This window comes from Hippocampus bargibanti, linkage group LG08 (assembly GCF_051943395.1).
Source record: "Hippocampus bargibanti isolate YZ-2025 linkage group LG08, ASM5194339v1, whole genome shotgun sequence".
NCBI classification, from domain to species: domain Eukaryota; kingdom Metazoa; phylum Chordata; class Actinopteri; order Syngnathiformes; family Syngnathidae; genus Hippocampus; species Hippocampus bargibanti.
The window spans coordinates 22510914-22533508 of NC_142741.1; the positions used below are offsets into that span (position 1 = coordinate 22510914).

The following is a 22595-nucleotide window of genomic DNA, read 5'->3' on the forward strand; positions in this document are numbered from 1 at the left end:
TATGGCATGATTAAATCATTTTCCAGCTGAGATCTCATTAACTCATTCACTGCCAGACGTGCAAAAATGTGTCCACTCCATTTCAAGCTCAGATATATCCAGACTCATATTACTTGGGAATTAACTCTTTTGTTTTCTAACAAAAGAAGAGAGTCTAAGGTTTCTTATGCTGCATTGAATGTTTATGTATTCCTAAAACTTAATATTCTGTGGGTCCTGAAATTTGAGTGACAATGACAAAAACCCTGGCACTGAACTGGACACATATTTGCACATCATCTGGCAGTGAATGAGTTAACAGCCATCAGCAAAAACTCTTGTGGTTTTGAACAATAATATATCTCATGGGACCCAAGTAGACTTTTAGACTCATCAGGTTCTTCCGCCGGGCTTCTGGTTTGTTAGCATGTTAGCTTCCATACATGTTATTGTGATTTAACCGCCCAAAGTCGAGAATGTTTTTGGTTTTGTCTTTATGTGCCCTGTGATTGGTTTATAACTAGTCCAAGGTGTGCCCTACCTCTGGTCCAATTGTCAGCCCGGATAGGCCTCTACACACCCAAAACCCGAATGAAAAAATAGGCAGTATACAAAATAGAAAACTTCCTGTTTTGTGGTAAATAATGGGTCTTATATATTATGCAAATCTTGATGCAATTCTTCCAGGTTTGGTACAGGTGCATCTTAGCTAATTCACTGCCAGACGATGTGCAAAAATGTGTCTATTCCAGTGCCAGTGTTTTTGTCATTTTCACTCAAATTCCAGGATCCACAAAATATTGTGTTTTAGGACTACATAAACATTCAACATTAGAAACCTTAAACTATCTTCTTTCATCAGAAAAAAACTTCATTTCTTTTTATTTGGTTCTGGGGTATCATGAGGTGCCAGTGGGGGCGGCTTTACAAAAGGCAAATGCTGACCCCTCACGGAAGGGAAAAACAAATCGCCAGAGGTCTAACCAGCGCTTTATCGGCAACTCCCCGCAATAAAAAAAAAATCAAAACCCGAATACATTCAGGAATGGCAACGCCATATTTTCAATTCCCGAAAAAAATCAGGGATGGCAGTGAAGGAGTTAAAAGCTTTTGAAATGCTCCTCTTTGGAAGCGTACGGGAAAAAAATAAGCTGTGCAAGATCGAATCTAACTTTTTCTTTTGGAAGCAGTAATTCAAATGTCAATTAGGACTCTTTAAAGGTGGAGACAATGATACATGGAAGACACCATGCCAAAATCAATGTGTTTCACTCTTAAATGGGCTTCTTTTACCGCTTCTTTCGTCCACATGAGGTAATCAACAAGAAATTAGTCGCAAGTGATTCTTCGGCCTCGTTTCCAAGGTGTTTTTTGTGTAAAGCAACAATTCTACACATGAGTCTTAGGACTGTGAAGGTTTGCCAGATTTTAAATGTTTATCCTTTTATTTTAATATTTCAAGTCGCTAACTGCAGCTAGCTTGAGTTTTGAGGATCAATCATCCACTCCACTGCATTGTGCACTGTGTATATTCACTTCAAATGTTACATAGGATAATTGAAAGATACGATCAAAAGAATAAATATGATTTAATGTTTATATAATTCATAAAAAAACATTTGCAAAGCTGCTCCATATATTGTGGCCAAGCTAAATATGCTCTAACAATACTTTTACACTGTGGTTATCTACCCTCATAATTGTTTTTATTTTTTGTTTCCTGCAAGGTTGTTTTTCAGACAGCTCTTTTATTGTAAGGCTTTCCAGGTTCGCTACAGATGCACTCAACGTGAAATGGCTGCAGCTGCTGGACATTGCGTCTGGGCTGTTATGCCCCATCCGAGAACTACCTCCTCTCCCACATTGAAAGTATTGAGTCGTGATGTTTGTGTCTTGGATTCATGTGGCTGTCACAAGAGCCCTCCACCATCACCTCACCAAAACACCCAAACCCATACTGTGCTATAACATTCGTTTTGTCTTCTTATTAGTTTGAAATAGGTTGAAGGTTTCTTCTTTTCCACACAATGGTCTTTTTTTCTGGAAAAATACCATTGTGTAGAAAAATGAAACCTTAAATCTATTTATGCTCCTCTCTATAGGACCAAAGCATGCAATTGTTCCCCCTTCAATCTCCCTTATGTCTTTCTCACCTAAGAAAAACGCGGGCCACCATAAAATGCGACTCATTCCAGCTCCCCATTACAGCTCCCTCGGTAGGTCATTGTCCGTTTATTGTTATTATTTCTATTTTTTTAATGTCTCTTGGACAGCTTGCATTGTTAAGTGACTTTTCTTTTTGCTCTCAATTTATACAAGTGCAATGATGATCCAGTATATGTCATTCATCCATTAGATTATGCGGGTCGTGTTTATGTTTTGGCCATTCCTTATACAGAATCTATATGCCACAGGTGTCAAAGTCAAAGCCCAGGGGCCAAATCTGGCCGGCTACATTTTTTTTCAGGCCACAAAAGCAAATGAAACTGGTGCGATTCCATGACGCTTGCTATAAAGTACGACCCAAAATTTTAAATTGGCCCATGTAAACCACAATAACAGTCGTTATTTGGATTGGGTATGATTAGCCTTTATTAGTCTCGCAATGTAGAAATGTAAATTTCACAACAGAAAATTATGAAAAGAAGAGGAAAGGAAAGAAAGAAGTAGAAAGACAAAATACAGAAGCTGGTGTAAAGGCAGCCACTCTCGCATCGTCATCTTGAAGTCAAAAGAACAAAAAAACTAAATACAAAAAATATGACAACACAAAGACACAGACAGTCATTCAGTCTTTAACACTATCTGCACCCTCTTTGTTGCATGAAGCAGTTCTAGATGAAAGAGGAGAGGATCAAAGCGATCTTTTCATCAGTGGATCAGGGAAGTCGTGGTGGAATGTGCATGTCTACTACAAGCTGAATGTTGAAAGCAAACACGAAGCTGTAGCAACCATTGACGAAAAGAGACTGTCTCACATCTCCTGTCCCATGTAAATTCCCTTCAATTCCAAGCCACGACAGTTCCACATACACATCGGCGCTCTCATGGCGGGCGCCTCATGCCATGCATCCATGCAACCGCAGACTGTACAACAGCACCGACCTTTCCGCTGAACAAAGCGGGGCTGTGAAAATGCTGCCCATTACAGGTGCAAAACAGCAGAATTGCCCCAAAGCTGTCCAGCCATGACAGTGGCATGGCACGGATATTCCTCCTAATCAAAAACAGTGCTGCCGAAAAGGCACAACCGCTCAGCACACTCTCCTCCTTGATGACTGTCGTGGCCAAAAACGCTGAAAAACAATCCATATCCCTTCCAAATGATGCACAACAACACAAAGTGACAAAAGACACAAAAACAAGACAAGAACAACAAAAACAAAAAAAAGCAAGGCTTGTGAGACCACTTGCTGACGGCTGCCTACCCGTGTGCCATCTCACACTACTTGAACCATTTTAGACTACAAACTAGACATTCATTAAATTGTTGTGTGCTCTATATGTAATACATGTATGTAGCGGATATTAAACATTGTAATGGCTTCTCTTAATTAGTAATAACCCCTGAGAGGAAATTGTAACTACAATGTGGCCTGTGGCGAAAAATGAGTTGGACACCCATTGATCCCCAATGGCCGGTCTACGGATACAAGCCAAATTATACCTTCTCAAAACACACACACACACACACAAAAATTCATGAACACAATCTTCGTCAAGTGTTTGGTAATCCAATTGTTGATTTCCCAAAATGTCTGCACGTAACAGGGCCACCAGATCTACATGTTTTTATATGTTGTTTTGTCACTTTACCTTTTAAACTGAGCCCTTATACTGGATGGCATTTGATTGTGCATGTTTTCTTAATGATGTGGTGGGCAAGTAGAGGGAAGGTTGCTGGCTGTACCACATCAGGTAGAAAAAAAAAAAAAAAAACACAGAGCAAAAAGAAACAAAGCTGCAAGGAACACTTTCCGGCCCGTAAGAGTAATAAAGAAGAATAAAGCAATCCCCTGTGATTCCACATTAAGCCTTTAAAGTGTTTTTATCATTGACCTGAATTGTTCCACTTAAATCTCTCTTGTTTGTGTTTTAAGTACATTTATGATGTCGGTTGCACGAGGGCCCTAAAGAGCCATCCTCCAGTATTTCTCTTTCTCCCTCACAATTAGCTTGTTTCCCATTTGAAATGAGGTGAAGGGACCCCATTGACTCTCATGCTGTGGCCAGCTCAAGCCGTCACACTCCGACGATTCCAAAACTCTGTTTTCCGGGTCAAGAATGCGGCACATGATTTGTGGGTGCTGTTCAACGTGTTATAATGAGACACCAACACGCTGTATATTTCCATCCATACATGACAGCATTACGGTAAGAATTTATTAGAGGCATTAACCGTGACTGATTCTGTTTGAAAATGATACCAGTTACATTTAAACAAGGTAAAATTGGGCGCATGTGTCTATCAAAATAGGATGCGTGAAAAAAGACTCAAGGACCCATGCCTAAAAATTGAACAGAAAGAGAGATATACGTAAAAACAAAAATATCCTTGACACAAATGTGCATTTTTTTTTTGCCTCTCACATCTAACATGGGTGTAGAGCGGATCAAAAAAGGACTAACAATAAAGTTGGGCCAACGGGGAACACAAAAATAAGACAAACAATGCCAACAGTAGTTCGACATTATAATTTTTTGCAGACAAAATCTATCACTTGTAGAAATGACCAAAACATGATAAAAACTGTGACAAAAGCATTTTCATCCTAAACAATAAAATGAAAATGGCTGCCCCAAAGAAATAAAATACTGAAAAATAAAACCAAGAATCCCTCAAACAAGTAACATTTTGGTCAGACACATTCCATCACAAAGTCAAGCTACTAACGTAGCAGCCATAACTAACGTTGGCTTGTTTTCGGTGTTAAAGCTAGCAGCTAGCTTGCGTTGTTTTGAAAATGGATATGTACAGTAGTCTTTGTGACGTTATCATGACTGCGCACATTCATAAATGGCATGACATTAAGGATTGCGCTCATGTGACCAGATCAACTGCGAGAGTTCTGAAGCCAAACATCAATTTTAAACTAAGCTAAAGGGAGAGGGAAAACCTACACCGTTAATAATTTGCGACTGGCTGAAATGTGGTCCGTAGAGGGGTTTAGTGATGTCAAACTCGACCCTTCTGTCAGTTCCAGTTCCAGTCCCACAACCCTAATACATGTTTAAATACCACAACACCCCCCAACACCCCCAGAATATCACATTCATACGCATAAATTAATGTTCCGCCATCACCACATTCCCCCTCCACAATGTTTATGGCAGATGCAAACACCAACAAGCGACATAAGCAGCTGGCAGTCATTCATTTTCAATGAAAGCCTCGGCAAGCGTCCCGCGGCAGCCACAGCAGAAGATGTGGGAAGATATCTTCCGTGTACACAACAGTGTTGCTTTCCGTGCTGACAGTGCAAGGGATAGCGATCACGGAGCTCCTTGCCTTCTCCCTGATCCTTACAACTTATGCCGTGTTTGTTCAGTGACATAAACCAAAATAACTCGGTAGGAGAGTGTCAAAATCAGAAGGGATGGCTGGAAAAAGATTGGACATGCACCTGCGCCACTCGACCATTTGAACAACAAAACGTACAAGAATGACCTGAATAAAAAATGCCCTCCTTCAAAAGTATTGAAACAGTGAGGGTATTTCTCTTTATTCCTGTGAACTGAATGGATGTCGAAGACATCAAAAGATGAATAGCAAACCATTCAGCCTGTTTTATTTGCAGCTATTTACATCTGGACTGCATACTCAGCTCACAAGAAAGAACAATTTGTAATGAGATGTTTTTATGCCAGCAAAAGCAATGAAACAGATTTATTGTTTTTAATCTTCGATACAGATTTAAAATAGATGAAAATGAATAAGATTTCTTATTTTGGTGCAAATCCCTCGGTTGCGATAACTGAACCGGGGCTGGCGAATCTGCCGACTTTGCATTCATTTTTTTTTGGGCATGTCTTGACAGATTTTTTTTATGATTGCCTTTTTTCATCATTTTGTCATTCCATTGCAGCCACTCGTGAGTCATTAAAATGCATGTTCTATGGGGTTTAATTCTGGAGATGAACTCTAAACACCACTGACGTGAAATGTCATCAAGGGGAATCATAACGAGGAGCGCTGCCAAAGTCAATTGCTATCAATTATCTTTTTTATTTTATTTAATGGGAATGGTTGGGAAAAAAAGTCTTGGTCAACTCTTATTTGATCTTTAAGCCGTGAAAGTAAGAAAAAAAAACTAAAATGCATACTTCTATAGTTGAAATCTGGGTATCGACTTGAGCAGTCCAAAAGCTTCATTTGTGTAGTGGGTGTTTTTCTTGCTGCATACTGATTGATTTTGCGTTTGGTTGGGGTCCATCTTTCTATCACTTTCCAGACGAGGTTTCAGGAAACTTTGAGAGTTCATTTTGCTGCTTCTGTCATGTGTTACATCGATGAAGATTAGTCAGCCAGCCTGACGAGGAGCTGTCCAAGTCCACAATATCCCCACTAAGGTTCACAGATGAGCTTCTAAGTTCGGAATGATGCACAAATCCGCTTTTTCCTCAACAGACTTCGGACTTTCCAACTCTTATGTCAAGTTTGGTCTCAAAAGTACATCAAACTTTTGAGAAGAATTGCTTTAGGCTGGTTTCCTTTCTTTTGAACAAACTTGAGTCTGACCATCCTATTCACAAATAAATGATTTGCATTTGTGCTTCAGTTCATGGCTGTCCCACCAAACAGAAGTTGTTGCTGATGTCAGACATGTTTTCTTAACCTCTCAAAGTATTATCTTGTTATGCTTAGTTCATGTTTGAATCTTTCATGTGTCTTTTTATTCATCTGGTTGACAATTGTTCTCTCAATGATACAATTGCTTGCTTTTTGCTTGTAAACATCACCTAATCAAAGACAGGCTGTTGACATTTGGTGCAGTTTGGACCTGTGTGTCAAGCTGCCAGCCACATGCTACAATATTCTCAATGGGTGCATTCAAAATCATCAAATCCAAATGTTTCAGTCAAAATGAGGGAAAAAGCTCTGGCGATATTCTTCACTGACAAAAAGAATGAGGGCAGTGTTTATTAGACTGCAGATGAAAAATGTATTCCGGATAATGACCCCGTATGCAGGGAATTAAAAAGCTTGCAACAAAAAGGATAGTTTTCAAAATTATAAGTTGCGGTAGAGGCATCTACCGTGCATGAAAATTAATTTTGGGTGGTAGCTGTCGAGATTTTTGTAACTCATTCACTGCCATTCCCGAATTTATTCAGGAAAGCATGACATGGAGCGCCATTCCTGAATTTGTTCCTGTTTTGATTTCACTTGGGGGGATTGCCGATCATGCGCTGGTCAGACCTCTGGCAATCTTTTTCATTCTTACAAGGGGGTAGAATTTGCCTTTTGTACAGCCGCCCCCATTATAAACTCAGATTACTCCAGACCTACATAACATAGCAATTAACTTTTTTTCTGATAAAAGGAGAGAGTATAAGGTTTCTTACGTTGCATTGAATGTTTATGTAGTCCTAAAACTCGATATTCTGTGGGTCTTGTAATTTGAGTGAAAATGACAAAAACCCTGGCACTGGAGTGGACACATCGTCTGGTAGTGAATAAGTTAAAAACATGTTGGAGCAAAGTTGTTTTGGATTCCTCTAACTATTGTCAGATATCGTTCATGTTCGGACAATTGTCAATATTTTTGGAGTTTATCATTGACTCCAAATAAAAATAATAAACAACAGTTGGTAACTTTTTCCTGAAGTCGATGAGAAGGTTTCTTCAGCCGTCATCTGTACAAATTTGAAGGTTTCGGACGTTTCGCCTCCTATCCAAGAGGCTTCGTCAGCGAACTAAAGTCTGACTGGTCGTATCGGCCCTATTTATATATCCCTAATGCCCAGACATGGCGGCGCCGGACACAGCTATGATAGGCGTAGTGTAAATGCAGCCTAGGAATCCAAAATGTGTGCTTTTGAGTATTTATTTATCTGAAGAAAATGGCTGCAATGCTTTGAGAGGTCAAAGCAGAGCAGAGGAAATCCACTCTGTGGGTTTGCTCCTGTCAATTAAAGACCTGCGGCTATTTTGACACAAGACTCCCGAGTTGAGAACCATATATCGACTCTTTAAATTTGTGAGCACTCCCAATAAAATAACCTTGCAACAGTACGCCCATCTTCTCCACAAGCCACCGATACGTAGACGTGAAGCGTGCAAGGCGCAGATATCCCTGCTCACATTTGATTGTGGTCTCGGACTATTTAATGGACACGCTGCATGAGGGATTTATTACCCCTCTGATTGCTCCCACCCAGACAGATTGGGAATGGCCCCCTATCTCAGCTCTCGCACTTTGCTGTGTCATCATTTTTCAGTGCGCAGGGGCTACTCTCGCCTGGCCTTCTTTTGCCTCTTAGTATGAACACATCTGCCACCTGCTTAATTATTTCTCTCCGTGGCCTAAAAAAGACACAGAAGATCAAAAGGGAAATGACGCACGCGGCCACCATTCCCTGATTGCGTCTTCAGTGTCACGTCTCATTTATACAGCTCAAAGTGCCTGTGAAGTCTGGAAATGGCAGCAAAAGCCTTTCTCATCTCGCTCACTGTAAAACCCAGAGGGTGTGTGTGTACGTGTGTGTGTGTGTGTGTGTGTGTGTGTGTGTGTGTGTGTGTGTGTGTGTGTGTGTGTGTGTGTGTGTGTGTGTGTGTGTGTGTGTGTGTGTGTGTGTGAGTGTGTCTATGTGTACATGTGTGGGCTGCAGCAGTGATTGGTACTCTCATTTCTCCGAGTTGCAACCCAAATAAGAATCTCGCCTGCAGCTCTCTGTCAGCCGCCTCAAAGACAGCAATCCATCAGGAAATAACAGCCAACTCAAATGTAAAAATCAATTCAGGAGAAAATAAGGAGACCTGTGGTTGAGGGAAAGTTCATGGGCACGCGTGATCATGTTTCCTTGCATTCTGCTGCTCGGGCGGTTGAGTGAGACAGACAAATGATAGGGTTTATTCTGGTGGGAGAAGAGGGGAGCTGGATAGAAAAGCTGATATGAAGGTTTGTGGATCTGAAACACGCACCGGAGACACAAGGATGTCGGCTGCACTTGAGATGAAAGCAAAGTATATTCCATTTACAGAAAAGAAAAGAAAGCAACTCATGAATTGGTCTATCTGGCAGAGAAGTTTACACTTGTCATCTAATATGCGCAGACCGTGACAGCATACATGGAACAATCGGACCATAATCGCCCTTTCCCTTTCACAGTTGACTATTCATACATTTACCCAGGGATGCATCAGGGAAATTAAAAAAGCGAGTCTGAAATGGGGGCCAAATTCTAAAATTGATAGGGCCCGATTTAACTAGATTGCGGAAGCATACAAAACTATTCCAGAAAAGACAAACAGAACAGACTATTATTATAACAATATTTCTTACTAGTGTCTACACATTTCTTTGCTTCAAAGATGTCCAATGTGCGGCAACAGCTCTGAAATCATTCCCGTTCGTCACTAAATTCGAATCATGAACAGCAGTTTGCTGCAACGAATTGTCACTACCCTCCGCAGACTTATTCGATTGTTTCTGAAAAAAAAGTGAATATGTTTGTTTGCTGTCTGTTTTTCATGTCTTCTCGAGTTTTACTCATGTTCTAACGCCCCATATAGCAACCGTCCGCCATGTTCGATGTAAATAATGAAATGCACCCTGGGTAAGTCAAGTCACTCATAGGCCTTCAATCGTGCTATGTCTGAATCAATCAAATGCGAGTGTATTATGATATCACTACACGTCCACTAGAGGGTGCCGTTGGCCAGGAAATAACTTGTGACAATATATTTGCTTATGCAGCTCGCTTCAGATACAATGTGCGAGCTCTGATCAGTATGCTGTTCACTAGCGGCCAATGATACTATGCTTGGCTAGAGATTTGTCATTCATGTGACAAGCCAATCATTGTTAGCGACAATTCCAGCGCCTTCTCGCAGGCCTTGTGTTGCCAACTTGAACTCTGATTGGTGAAAGCAACAATTTCATCAACATTGATTTTTATGCTCCAGGGCCTGCATAACTGATTGTGAAGGCATCCAGGTAGAATTCTGACTCTGGAAAAAAATGATGGCTGAAATATGATTGGTTTAAAGCTTAAATATGAAAACACACATCTGGAAGCAGCCCAACAAGGGAAAAGCATTGAAAGGAAGCTGAAAGACAATTTGCAATTATTTAATAAAAATTCATGGACAAAATACAATTCACATGAGTCTGTGATTCAGATATTTTTAGGCCAGCAGAGAAGGCCTTGCAGGCCCTGACGGCCCACCACTGGCTATCAGAGTCTAGGTTTTTAAATTATAATTGTGTTACTAGTTATTACACTCGAACAATGTTGGACATTTTTTAGGAACTTAAGTTTCACTTCTGACTACGTCTTGGTGGCCTCCTCAGCTTCAATTTAGCAAATACATGACAGATAATAGTCATGAGTGTAGTGAATTATTAATAATTGCGACACTAATAAGCAAGAAAACCATCTGCACCATCAGTTGGCGAACCTTGACACGGGAAAACTACACAAGGCCAAATTGGTCTCAAAGCATCTGCAATGAATCTATGTTTACCAAGACATGCATCCACCACAGGTGAAGCTTTAAAGTAATGTAAATGTCACCACAGGAAGAGGAGAGGGCAGGAGGAAAAACAAACATTTACTCCATGTTATTTCTCTTTTGGTGCACAGCCTCTCCCAGACAAAACATCAGTAGGACGACATTTTCATCTGTCTGCGCGGGTCAACTTGTGATCAAAATGAACCCCCCACCCTACCCCGCCTCGGGCTACGGTGACAAGGCTCGCTTGTCTCAGATCAATATCAAAAGTATGACTGGAATGTTTCATGAAGAGTCAGACTGGGAAAAGCTGAGGAGCGCTCATGCTTTCATTTTGACTCCAGAACAGTGATTTATCGTTGTATTTACCAGACATTTGATGAAAACACCCCTCATCCCACCACCACCCCCAGTGAGTTAAAATGTTTGACATGAAGGGCGGCCATGTTTTTCCCTCCCAAATTGCGTTCGCAGAGTTTTTTTTTTTTTTAAAGCCCGCAATCAAGTACAAGGTCAAACTGTTTAATGGGGGTAAACGTTTGTTCCTCTTTCAAAGGTTTGTACAATGTTAATGAACCTAATAGATGATGTTATCCCTCCGGGAAAGTGGCCATCATATTATCCCCAGCAAAGGCATCTTACAGGACAAGGACAGAGTGCTTAGCACTAAAGGCGTTCCCACAAATCACCAACACTTCACATGCGACTCGCCATGATGTGCTCATGCTGGATAAATGGTCGCACATCAAATCGGCATGTCCGTCAATTCACTGGACATTTCATGGCTCTAAAGGGGAAAGAAATATTTCCTGGTAGACTTTTGTAGCTTTCGCACATCATCGCTACGTGGGCCTGCGGGTCAAGACACTTTTTTACCTTTGAGGCGTGTTTACACGCGAGAGGTCATGTATAACATGAGCGCACCTGCTTCACGGTCGGAGATGTGCACGTGGACAAATGCATTGGAAGTCAAGTGTGTACAAATGTGGTGTAAATGCACACACAGACACACTGCCAATACAAGCTAATGGGTTCCGATACAAGAGTGCTAATAAAAATGATGACTTTACAAGTTAATGGGGAAAAGCATTCAGTACAGATCGCCAAGGTTTACCGTCAATTTTAGATATTAAAAAAATGTAAAAAGCGCAATCTGGTTGCTTGTCCAATCACACTCCAGCACACTCGCCACTGAATTTTTAGAAAGTGACACAAAGTAAATTAGATTTTTTGTGCCAATTGTAAATTCTCTCTTTTGATTACGTATTGGGTTTTACTTATCACAATAAAGTAATATTTATTAATAAAAGCGATTGGGTTTTCATAGCTATACATAACCGTATTTTGTGGTGTATAAGGCGTACCCAAAAGCCTTGATTTTCTTCAAAAGATGAACCTGCACCTTGAGCGCAGGTGTGCCTCATATATAGAAAAAGTTTGAAAATACACGATTCATTGAGGGTTGCACCTTATACACCAGGGGTGTCAAAGTCACTTTTTGCCGCGGGCCACATTGTAGTTATGGTTTCCTCTCGAGGGCCGTTATGAATTTGGGGAACCCATTAGAATGTTTAAATCCCTTCAAATATTACATATAGAGCACACAGCAAATTAATGAATAACTCGTTTTCAAATCTGAAGTCAAGAATAATGACTTTTATTGTGGTTGACATCCAAAAATATGACATTTTGGCTCAGATTTTAGCAATCATCATGGAATTTAACAAGTTTGACTTGCTTTCGCGGGCCGAAAAAAATGATGTGGCCGGCCTTAACTTTGACACCTCAGGCCATGGGCTAAAACACGTGCTAGAATCTCTTCTTCTTTTCCTTTCGGCTTTTCTCGTCAAGGGGTCGCCACAGCGAATCAGTGATCTCCATCTTCAGAGGTTTGATCCGCATGTTTGTTTTGGACAAGATTTTACGTCGGATGCCCTTCCTGACACAACCCTCTGTATTTATCCGGGCTTGGTACTGGCACAAGAAGACTTATGTCCCTTTGTGGCTACAGAACAAGCAACTCACTCAGTAAAAGGCTCCCAAACACAAAATGGTCATCGGCACAGCAACAATCAACAATCAAAAAAGCAAAACTATACTCACCATTTGATGACAATGCTCATAATCCCCAAAGTGTAGTTTCTTACCAACATTCCAAAAACGTCCATCTTTGTTGGCTTTTGTTGTACCGCAGTGTCTGAAACACATGTGCTAGAATGCAAATTGAAATATTTGTAGGTTAAACTTAAACACAAAAATTAATATAGCTCAAAGAAATGTGTGAGAAAAACAATTTTTTTTTAAACTAATGTTAGCATTTTATGAAGAGGAGGTGGACCTTAAGCTTCATAACATGGTTCAATTGGCCACCTGACTGTTCCGTTTAAAAAGCCATTTCACATTTCGGAATGGTTTTAATGAATTGATTGTTCGCGATGATAGAGTGGACATATTTAATTTGGCAACATCCAATGACACATAATATGATGGGAAATTACAAAATATACCATATCTGCGCTTTAACATTTGGGTCATGCAAGTATTTTAAAGAATTAAAGAAAGCCTGGAAGCTACCAGGTTCGATCGGTTCAGAAGTAAGCTAATTACATTTTTCTGACGCGTGTGAATGGGCTTATACGTGCCAAGTGCTTCGAGTGGTTGGAACATTTGGAAAAGGCCAGTCGGATCTGTCATGTCTCATCAAGGTGATGCTCTATTGACTACGGTACTTTCACAGAAGGGGAGAACCACATCACGGCTCAGAAATGAAGGCTTGAACAAGAAAATGACTGGAATTACAGTCGATGTAGTGACAGTGACAAGTTAAGGGTAATCTCAACATTCATCGAGGGAAAAGTAGAGAATGAAAAGCCAGTTTGTTGAGCTTCTTTTGAAAGACTTCACAGACGGAGGCGAGTATAGTATATGGCCAACGCACAGTATATTATCCTGTAATGAGATATGGATTCTGAGTCTATTAAGGAGAAAAATATAATCACATTTAGTATACCTAACACTTTCTTTTGGTGGGTTCCACACTAATATGGCTACAGAACTCAAATTTCTGTTGGCCTTCGAAAGTTGTCACATGCCACTAATGGCTGTCGTTTGAGGAAAAACAAATAGCGTTAAAGGACAACCGACATCACTTTTTTTGTTTCTTAACTGACATCATAAAAACGTTTGAAAGCATCTAAAATACCCAAAACACGCAGTATCTTTTTAGTCAAATGCAAAACACCAATAAAAATGACTTAAAGTGTCTAAAATCTGCAAAAAAATGAACCCGGAAGTGGCCAGTTTCAGAAGGTCCCGCCCCCTTGTTCATGATGTCACCCCAAGACGTCTTGACTTGCTGGAGGATCAAAACAATGGCTTCAGATTCGGAGAATATGCTTTCTTGTTCCTCACCCAGTTATGAATATGATTCAAATAGTTCTGAAGAAGAAAGAATACATATTTGCAATCGATTAAAGAATTTATTCCGTGTCATTTTGAGGCATCACGGGTGGGAAAGGTCGCACCCAAAAACAAATATGGTAGAGTATTAATGCATTTATCCAGTACTCCATTATTACCTACATAACTCTGTTGATTAGGACATCGGCAATGAAACAGGGGATCAGAACACTCTAAGATTTCCCTTATTAATTAATTTAAAATGAATGGGCCATTTATTTTCCTGCCTTGGTACAAGGACATCTAGTGAAAGGCATATCTTTTAGAAGCGCCATCCAACTGACGCTGGGAGCCACGAAGTTAACTATTGTGTGCACATGTGCGTCTTACTTTCGACATTCTTATCTCATGGCCATGCATTAATGAGCGATGATAAGGAGCTAATCAAGCGTGGGAAAGATGCGTATCTTGAAGCCAAATGAAAGATTTCTTTTTTTTTTTTTAATACGATTGGGTGACTAGAGTATGAGGGCTAAAGCTTAAAAAAAGCCTGATGGAAAACTTAGTAGGTCATCTAATAATAAGTCTTTATTGTAAAAGAAATTTGATGGAGATTGTCATCTGCAAATATATCTATTTTTTTAAAATGACGATGAACACCTTCTAAAATAAATGTGTTAATGAGACAACTGTCACTCGATGATTGTTTACATTTTCACCATGGGCTTATCAGCATGGATTAGCTGCTTTATGGATGATTTTACTCTTATGACTAACACTGTGCTGCTTATTTTTAGACCGCAATTAAACAGACATAAAAGGGGTTATGGAGCCAAGTAGCGCTCTTTGTTACTTCAACCAAAATTGTCCAGTGTAGGCACAATATCTTATGTCCTGTCTTCTTTATCATCCATCCTGGTCAGTGAGGGAGGATGCTCCAACTAAACAAATTATTTTCTTTTTTCAGTGTTTCAAGGCTTAATTTTGAAAGATGATGAACTGGTGGTAGCATCACGCCTTGAATCTCTATCGTGAATTAATTAAATGACCAGCGTTTGGCGACTGCATGCTTGCTAAGTGGTGAGACGTTGTCCTCTTTTATTAGTATTCCCAAAGCGATTCTTTGCTTGAGAGAGAAAATGATTAGAGTGTGTTCCATTCCCTACATCACGACACAGTTTTACTATGTAATACATCATTGGATCCTAATTTTAAACAGCATTATTAATTGAAGGCTTGGCGGCTTTGAAGACATTTTGGAAAAAGGAGCAAATTGACAATGGGCACCTGACAGGAGAAAAACACGTTTTCTGACATAGGCTGTATTTCTTTTGGCTATCTTGCAACAGTGTAATTGTGAGGGAGCCGGAAGGGCTTTGTGCAAGCAAATTAGTTCCAGAATTTGGAAGAAAATCTCCCGGGCAACAATTGCTCCGGCAGTGTTCAAAAATTGGAACCGTTACATAAATTCATCGCCAACATCTTCTCATATGAACGTGATTGACAGAACACACACCGCAGAGTTCTAATAGTGATTGCAATTCCGACAGAAAATGTAGAGAAAAGCCCCCCCACCCTTACCCCAAACAATTTGAATAAATACATCAAAGCACATCAAAGCGATACCTCGATCTGATGTAAATATGGCCCCGGGGTGGCGTTATGCAGTATAGGGCATGGCATCAGAGCGATGTGGAAAATTCAGATTATTTTGCAAAATAACGTCAATGGATTGGGGAAACATTTGTGATATGGTGAAATTGTGTTTACCCCACCGGCCGAACAACTTTTGCATTTGCGCCAGCATTGTTCATGAATGTTGTGGATGTTTATCATTGATAAAATGAGTATTGTCTCTGTATTCCTTGAATAAATCTAACCAAGAAAGGGGGCATGTATATATACACAAACACACACAGACACACACACACACATATATTTATACGCATACATACAGATATGCATACATAAACCACACACACACACACACATATATACACGTATATACATACACATACACAAATATATATACAGATACACAAATATATATACACACACACATACATATATATACAGTAAAGTCTCGTTATATCGATATTCAAGGGAGTCCGAAAAAATATTGATATAACCGGGACTATCGATATATCCGACCCTGTTTGCATGTAATTTTCTCCGTGCGTGCATAGAAATAGTATCGATATAACCGGGACTATCGATATATATATATATAAAAAATCCTCGTCTCACCCACCATGGGTGGTGTCTGTCCCCATTTCAGCTCGGGTCCTCTACCAGAGGCCAGGAAGCTTGAGGGTTCTGCGCAGTATCCGTGCTGTTCCCAGCACTGCGCTTTTCTGGACCGAGATATCCGATGTTGTTCCCGGGATCTGTTGCAACCACTCGTCGAGTTTGGGGGTCACTGCCCCAAGTGCTCCGACCACCACAGGCACGACTGTCACCTTTACCTTCCAGGCTCTCTCCAGCTCCTCTCTGAGCCCTTGGTATTTCTCGATTTTCTCATGTTCCTTCTTTCTGATGTTCCCATCACTCGGGACCGCTACATCCACGACAACGGCTTTCCTTTCCCCTTTATCTATGACCACGATATCTGGTTGGTTGGCCATTACCATCTTGTCAGTCTGTATCTGGAAGTCCCACAGGATTTTTGCTCGGTCATTCTCCACCACCTTGGGAGGTGTTTCCCATTTTGACCTTGGGGTTTCCAGTCCATACTCCGCACAGATGTTTCGGTAGACTATGCCAGCCACCTGGTTATGGCGCTCCATGTAGGCTTTCCCTGCCAGCATCTTACACCCTGCAGTTACGTGTTGGATTGTCTCAGGTGCCTCTTTGCACAACCTACACCTTGGGTCTTGTCTGGTGTGGTATATCCCTGCCTCTATGGCTCTGGTGTTCAGGGCCTGCTCTTGGGCAGCCAGGATGAGTGCCTCTGTGCTGTCCTTTAGGCCAGCCCTCTCTAGCCACTGATAGGACTTCTTGAGATCAGCCACTTCTGCTATGGTTCGGTGGTACATCCCATGTAGGGGCTTTTCCTCCCATGATTGTCCCTCTTCCAGCACCTCATATATATATATATATATATATATATATATATATATATATATATATATGAATTCATGAATATGAATATATGAATGACAGACTCACATTCACACCGAATGACGAAAGTGAGAGTCAATAGCGACCCAAAATTCAATCCTGTTTTTTGCAATGTGTGCAAAAACCTGCACAAATAAGAAGAGGTCATGCAAACACCCGAGAAGAGATTTGAAACCTGTAAGTGAGAGGTGCTAACTACTAACTCGTCACGTTGCGCTGAAGTATTTTTTTGGATACAAAAGGAGAAATAAACCATTGACCATGTTATTTAAGCAAAATCAAATGTGTCACTGCAAAGACCTGACAGGCGTGGGTTGGTGCTCAGCCGCATGCAAAAATCATCGTCCCGCTCCAGAGCACCCAATCCCTTTGCACGGATTCCAGACCGTCAATCCACAGAAGGTCATAGTACAGGTGCAAAGATGTAACAGCGTGTTTGACAGGCAGACTCCCTAAAGGGCAGATTCTTATTAGTGAAATGGCGTTCAACAGAATCAAATTCACAGCAGGTTGGTCAAACTAGATCAAGAAAGTTTTAATCAGAAGGTTCATAAATAGTACAACTGTACACAACATTGCAACTTCATACATTATTTCCCCATTAGTTCATTATTAATTTTGCGGTAGTGCATAAAAGAAAAAGTATAAAAAAAACATAGCATTTGACCTTTTTACATTGTTGCAACAAACGATGTGTCGATAGCTATGATCACAAACCTGAGCATTTGGTTGCACATGCAGAAGAGTTTTATTTATACATTGAAGCACTGTGCTAAAATATGCAAATGAAAGGTTTTGCACCGTTTGTCTTGTTATATTCCCAACGGCCATCGAGGGAATCGGAAGGCGAGTTGCCTTACTGGCCGTTAGCTAAGTGACTGATAAACAACCCTCCAGCTCCCCGATTCACAGACCCAAAGAGTCCTCGTCTGAACACTTCAATATATTCAGCCCGCTGGCCCCACACCATCGCCGTGTGCAAGTACGTTTTATCCTTTCCCATTTGCTGTTAAGTGACATGCGACTCGGTTCTTTTACACCTCCCGTGTTTTAAAAAAAAGGGGGGGGAGGAAAGAGGGATCTTGTGTGGAGCCGCGTGGCTCAGCGCACCGCCGACTAGATCTTTGGCTCTATAGGACGGTATCAGCTCCCAGTGCGGCTCCTGTCGCCCCTTCCTCACAGTCCCGCGGCTCATTGTGCGACATCACAAGCAGAAGTCTTCTGATCATTACTTATTCACAGACAGCAGCAGGTTAATCTGGGAAAAGAAAGAAAGAAAGGAAGACTTGTTTGTGGAGCCTATTTAAGGCGGCTGCGAGTCAACCTGCTCACAGCACAAAAGAGACTTGCAGCTGCATTATTCAAAACATGTCTGGTGTGGCTTATCTTTGGTTCACCGTGTACCTGCTCCATTGACGGACATGCGATGATTTGGAGGTCCTCCCCGCTGTATTCCTCCTGTAGCAAAGTGTGGAGCCTTTGGAATACCTGCTGGATATTATTCTGGAAAGAAACAAAATAAAAACATCACAAGTGCTGAAAAAGTCATACAGACAAATCTATTAACTCATTCACTGCCATTCCCAAATTTATTTGGGAATTGACAAGCATGATGTGGAGCGCCATTTCCGTGTTTGTTGGGTTTTGTTTTTTCTTGTGTGGGTGCCGATAAAGCGCTGACCAGACCTCTTTCAGTGTTTTTCTCTCTACGAGGGGGCAGCATTTGCCTTTTGTACAGCCACCCCCATTTCAAGCTCAGATAACTCCAGACCCATTTAACTTCTTTTAATTCCTAGGTTTTCGTATGCTGCATTGAATGTTTATGTAGTCCTAAAATTCAATATTCTGTGGGTCCTGCAATTTGAGTGACAATGACAAAAACCTTGGCACTGGAATAGACACATTTTTGCACATCGTCTGGCAGTGAATGAGTTAAGATGCCCGTGTACCAAACCTGGAAGAATTGCATCAAGATTTGCATAATATATAAGACCACAAAACAGGAAGTTTTCTATTTTGTATACTGCCTATTTTTTTATTCGGGTTTTGGGTGTGCAGAGGCCTACCCGTGCTGAAATTTGGACCAGAGGTAGGGCACACCTTGGACTAGTTATAAACCAATAACAGGGCACATAAAGACGAAAACAAAAACATTCACGACTTTGGGCAGTTAAGAGTTCTTAATCACAATAACGTGCATGGAAGCTAACAAACCAGAAGCCCGGCGGAAGAACCTGATGGATCTAATTCAGTCTACTTGGGTCCCGTGAGATATATTATTGTTCAAAACCACAAGAGTTTTTGCTGATGGCTGTAAACTCATTCAGTGCCAGATGATGTGCAAATGTATCCAGTGTCAGTGCCAGGGTTTTTGTCATTGTCACTCAAATTTCAGGACCCACAGAATATTAAGTTTTAGGAATACATAAACATTCAATGCAGCACAAGAAACCTTACTCTCAGAAACCAAAAGAGTTAATTCCTAAGTAACATGGGTCTGGAGATATCTGAGCTTGCAATGCTTGAAATGGGGGCAGCTGTACAAAAGGAAAATGCTGCCCCCTCGTGGGAGGGAGAAACGTTGCCAGAGGTCTGATCAGCACTTTATCCGCACGCTCGGAAAAAAACAACAACAAAAAAAACGAATAAAGTCAGGAATGGCTGTCAATGAGTTAAACAATTACAGAATCAACACCAAACATTTTGAATTGAGGATTGAGTTTTTGATCAACCAACCTCCCGCGATCAAGGCGTTACTGCGCATGCGCACAAATATATGCACGCCATAATGAGAAACAGCCTGACGTGGACGCATGTCCCGCATTTTTACAGCTTGTTAACCTTCAGAGCTCATATGCAAGGTTTTACAGTGCCACCCTCACCACTGTAGATTCCTGTTGTTCGCCTGTGCCCTCGTGAATTGTCCACAAACTCTGAATGAGAAAAATGCTAATGATAAAAGATATAGATATAACAGCTCTGATCACAAGGTGCAGTTGCAGACTGCTGAGCGCTAACGACTTCAGGTGATGGAGGTCACACGCCATCAGATGTTAAAAATATAAATGAGACTGATAAGGGTGCAATGTGCATTAACACAATATATGACTAATCTGCACCACTCTACACCACTCATCGCAGTCGACTTGGGACCACACCACCATTGATCGCGATCAACGTAATAGGGTACCTATTACGTTGATCGTGATATACACCAACCAGCCTCAACATTTAAAATACCGTATTTTCCGGCGTAAAACGCATACCCAAAAGCCTTCATTTTCTTCAAAAGATGACCCTACCCTTTATACGCAGTTGTGCCTTATATGTGAAGTAATATTAAGCCACAATAAGTCTCGCAACGACTATCAACAGCTACAACTCAATTTCCCCCTGTAGAAGAAGTAATGCGTAACCTTGGCCTCTACTGTAGCGCCTTATGATGTGGTGTGCCTTATATTAGGAACACTTTCATATATTTATAGATTGTATTTGGAAAACTTCATTCATTGAAGGTGCACCTTTTACTCAGGTGCGCCTTATGTGGGAAAAGTTTGAAAATACACCATTCATTGGGGGTGTGCCTTATACACTGGATAATACGTTACTTGTATCATGAAATCCTATCCAACATAAGAGCTGGCTGTGAGAAATCACGCAGGGGTTTGGGCATTGTGTGTTTGACAAATGTTTGTTAGCTCCTTTCTATTAATAATCCTCATCATAAGATTGGGTAAACATGAGTGAGAGACGAAAATGCCCATGTCCTGATTTAACTTCAGCCACTTTGGCTACCTTGTAACCAGTAAGGCCCATTGATATTTTATGAATGGGACAGATGGCTGTTACTTTTAAGGATCGGACCGAGAAAAAAATAAAACTACCGGTACATTGACAGTGTGAAAAATACTGTTACTAGAAACATGTACCTATCAAGCTGACCTTTAAACACAGTTACCTAAGATACATTGGGCCATGTATAATTTCACAAGAATATCCTCTCATTAATTATATTATGATTTCACCAGTGAACTCCACACCTTAAGAGCAATGCTCCATCTTTGCCAAACTCATTAGCGGCCCCTTTTCACTACAGTATTTACAGCAGTGGGACTAATGTGATGAAGTGAAATATGCTAATGTTCCAGCAAGGATGAGTTCAAACTGACTCTATATATCTGAATCTAACATTCTTTTAAATGGCTGATGATCAAAGTTACAAAAAAGAAAAAGAAGAGGGAGAGAAGAAGCTCCTGCTGTTTTGAGGCACATACCCGCACAGGCTTGAAAAGGATGAACTCGGTGTCTCTGTTGGCCAAGTACAAGGACATGCTCTGCAGTGTGCTCGGCAGCTTGTTCTTCAACACCCGGTAGGTCGCACTCACTAGATCGTTGATCTTTGCTGAAAGGAGAGGGGAAATAAAATAAGGAAGAGAATACAGACATAGCCTAGAGGATGCTCGGTACACGTTGAGACGAGTCGCAGCGAGATGACAGTGGTCTTTTTATCCCAAGCCCCCAAACTTACCGGGCTGAGCCCACGGCTGCTTCGACAGCGTGTATGCAGGGCCACCCTGGATGGCCATGTTTTTCAGCTCTGCTACCTGTGTTCAAAGTAAACAATAGTTAGTGACAGCCTTGGAAAGAATAAAAAAAAAACAATGGTTTTCACTGAGTCAAATGGATTAACTCCAAAACAGAGATGATTTTGTTGGTTTGACAAATGAACAATTGGTGTTGTTTGCACAAAATAGAGGACAATGGAAAAGGGTTGAGTGGGAGGAATCGGAGGGAGGGGAAGGTGGGCCACAAATGACTTGAAGAGAATTGTCTTGAAAGAAAATACGGCGACATCACAAGTACACAACGGAAGTTGAAGGGAATAAATTTGTCTGCAGCTGAGAGAAAAAGGTGTCAGTCCAAATGGATTGCAATAAAGTTAAAAGCAGGGAGCTGAAGGTCAGGACGCGCCGTCTCCGCCTGAGGGCACGTCTGGCGGTTACCTTGGTGAGAAACTCCTCAAGGTTCCCCGTGAAGATTTGAGTCTGCTGTTGAATGAACTGCTCACAGCTGAACTTCAGGTGTCGGTCCACATCCTTCTTGGAGTCGATGTAGTGCTCTTTTATCTCGGGGGTTCCCTGCGGAGCAGAGAAAATGATGCTTTTAAGAGCGGACTGACTGCCTTGGCAGACAGTGAATGGAATGTTGAAAGAACAAAAGGGTAGAATAAATAAAAACCTCCAACAGGAATTCCAGAATGGCGTTGTGACTGTTCAGCCGGAAGAATTTGGGAACAGCCTTCGGGTTCAGGATTTTGAAGGCAGCATCTTGACAATGAGAACAGAAACCAGAATACAAACAAAAAAAAAAAACATCAGGCTGCAGCATTGGAGTGCCCTCTAGTGGCTCCAATCAAATA

The 22595-nt window shown here is 41.1% G+C and overlaps 1 protein-coding gene across 4 annotated transcripts in view; it reads right to left on the minus strand.

The window, feature by feature from the left end:
* cog3 (component of oligomeric golgi complex 3) overlaps window positions 1–22595 on the minus strand; it is a 34780-nt gene that overhangs the window by 2504 nt on the left and 9681 nt on the right. For 2 of the 4 annotated variants that reach the window (XR_016115759.1, XR_016115760.1), the window contains exons 18-25: window positions 22415–22503; window positions 22180–22314; window positions 21705–21780; window positions 21451–21578; window positions 18581–18679; window positions 18287–18434; window positions 17477–17628; window positions 12761–12868 (exon numbers count right to left, since the gene is read on the minus strand). Coding sequence is in view for 1 of the 4 variants with exons in the window: in XM_089002502.1 (XP_088858628.1) it covers window positions 18405–18434; window positions 18581–18679; window positions 21451–21578; window positions 21705–21780; window positions 22180–22314; window positions 22415–22503 (557 nt within the window). In the remaining 3 variants the exon portion in view is untranslated. Of the gene's footprint in view, window positions 1–12438; window positions 12663–12760; window positions 12869–17476; window positions 17629–17696; window positions 18435–18580; window positions 18680–21450; window positions 21579–21704; window positions 21781–22179; window positions 22315–22414; window positions 22504–22595 lie in introns of those variants that run through there. The other 2 variants (XR_016115761.1, XM_089002502.1) reach the window with 2 other exon arrangements.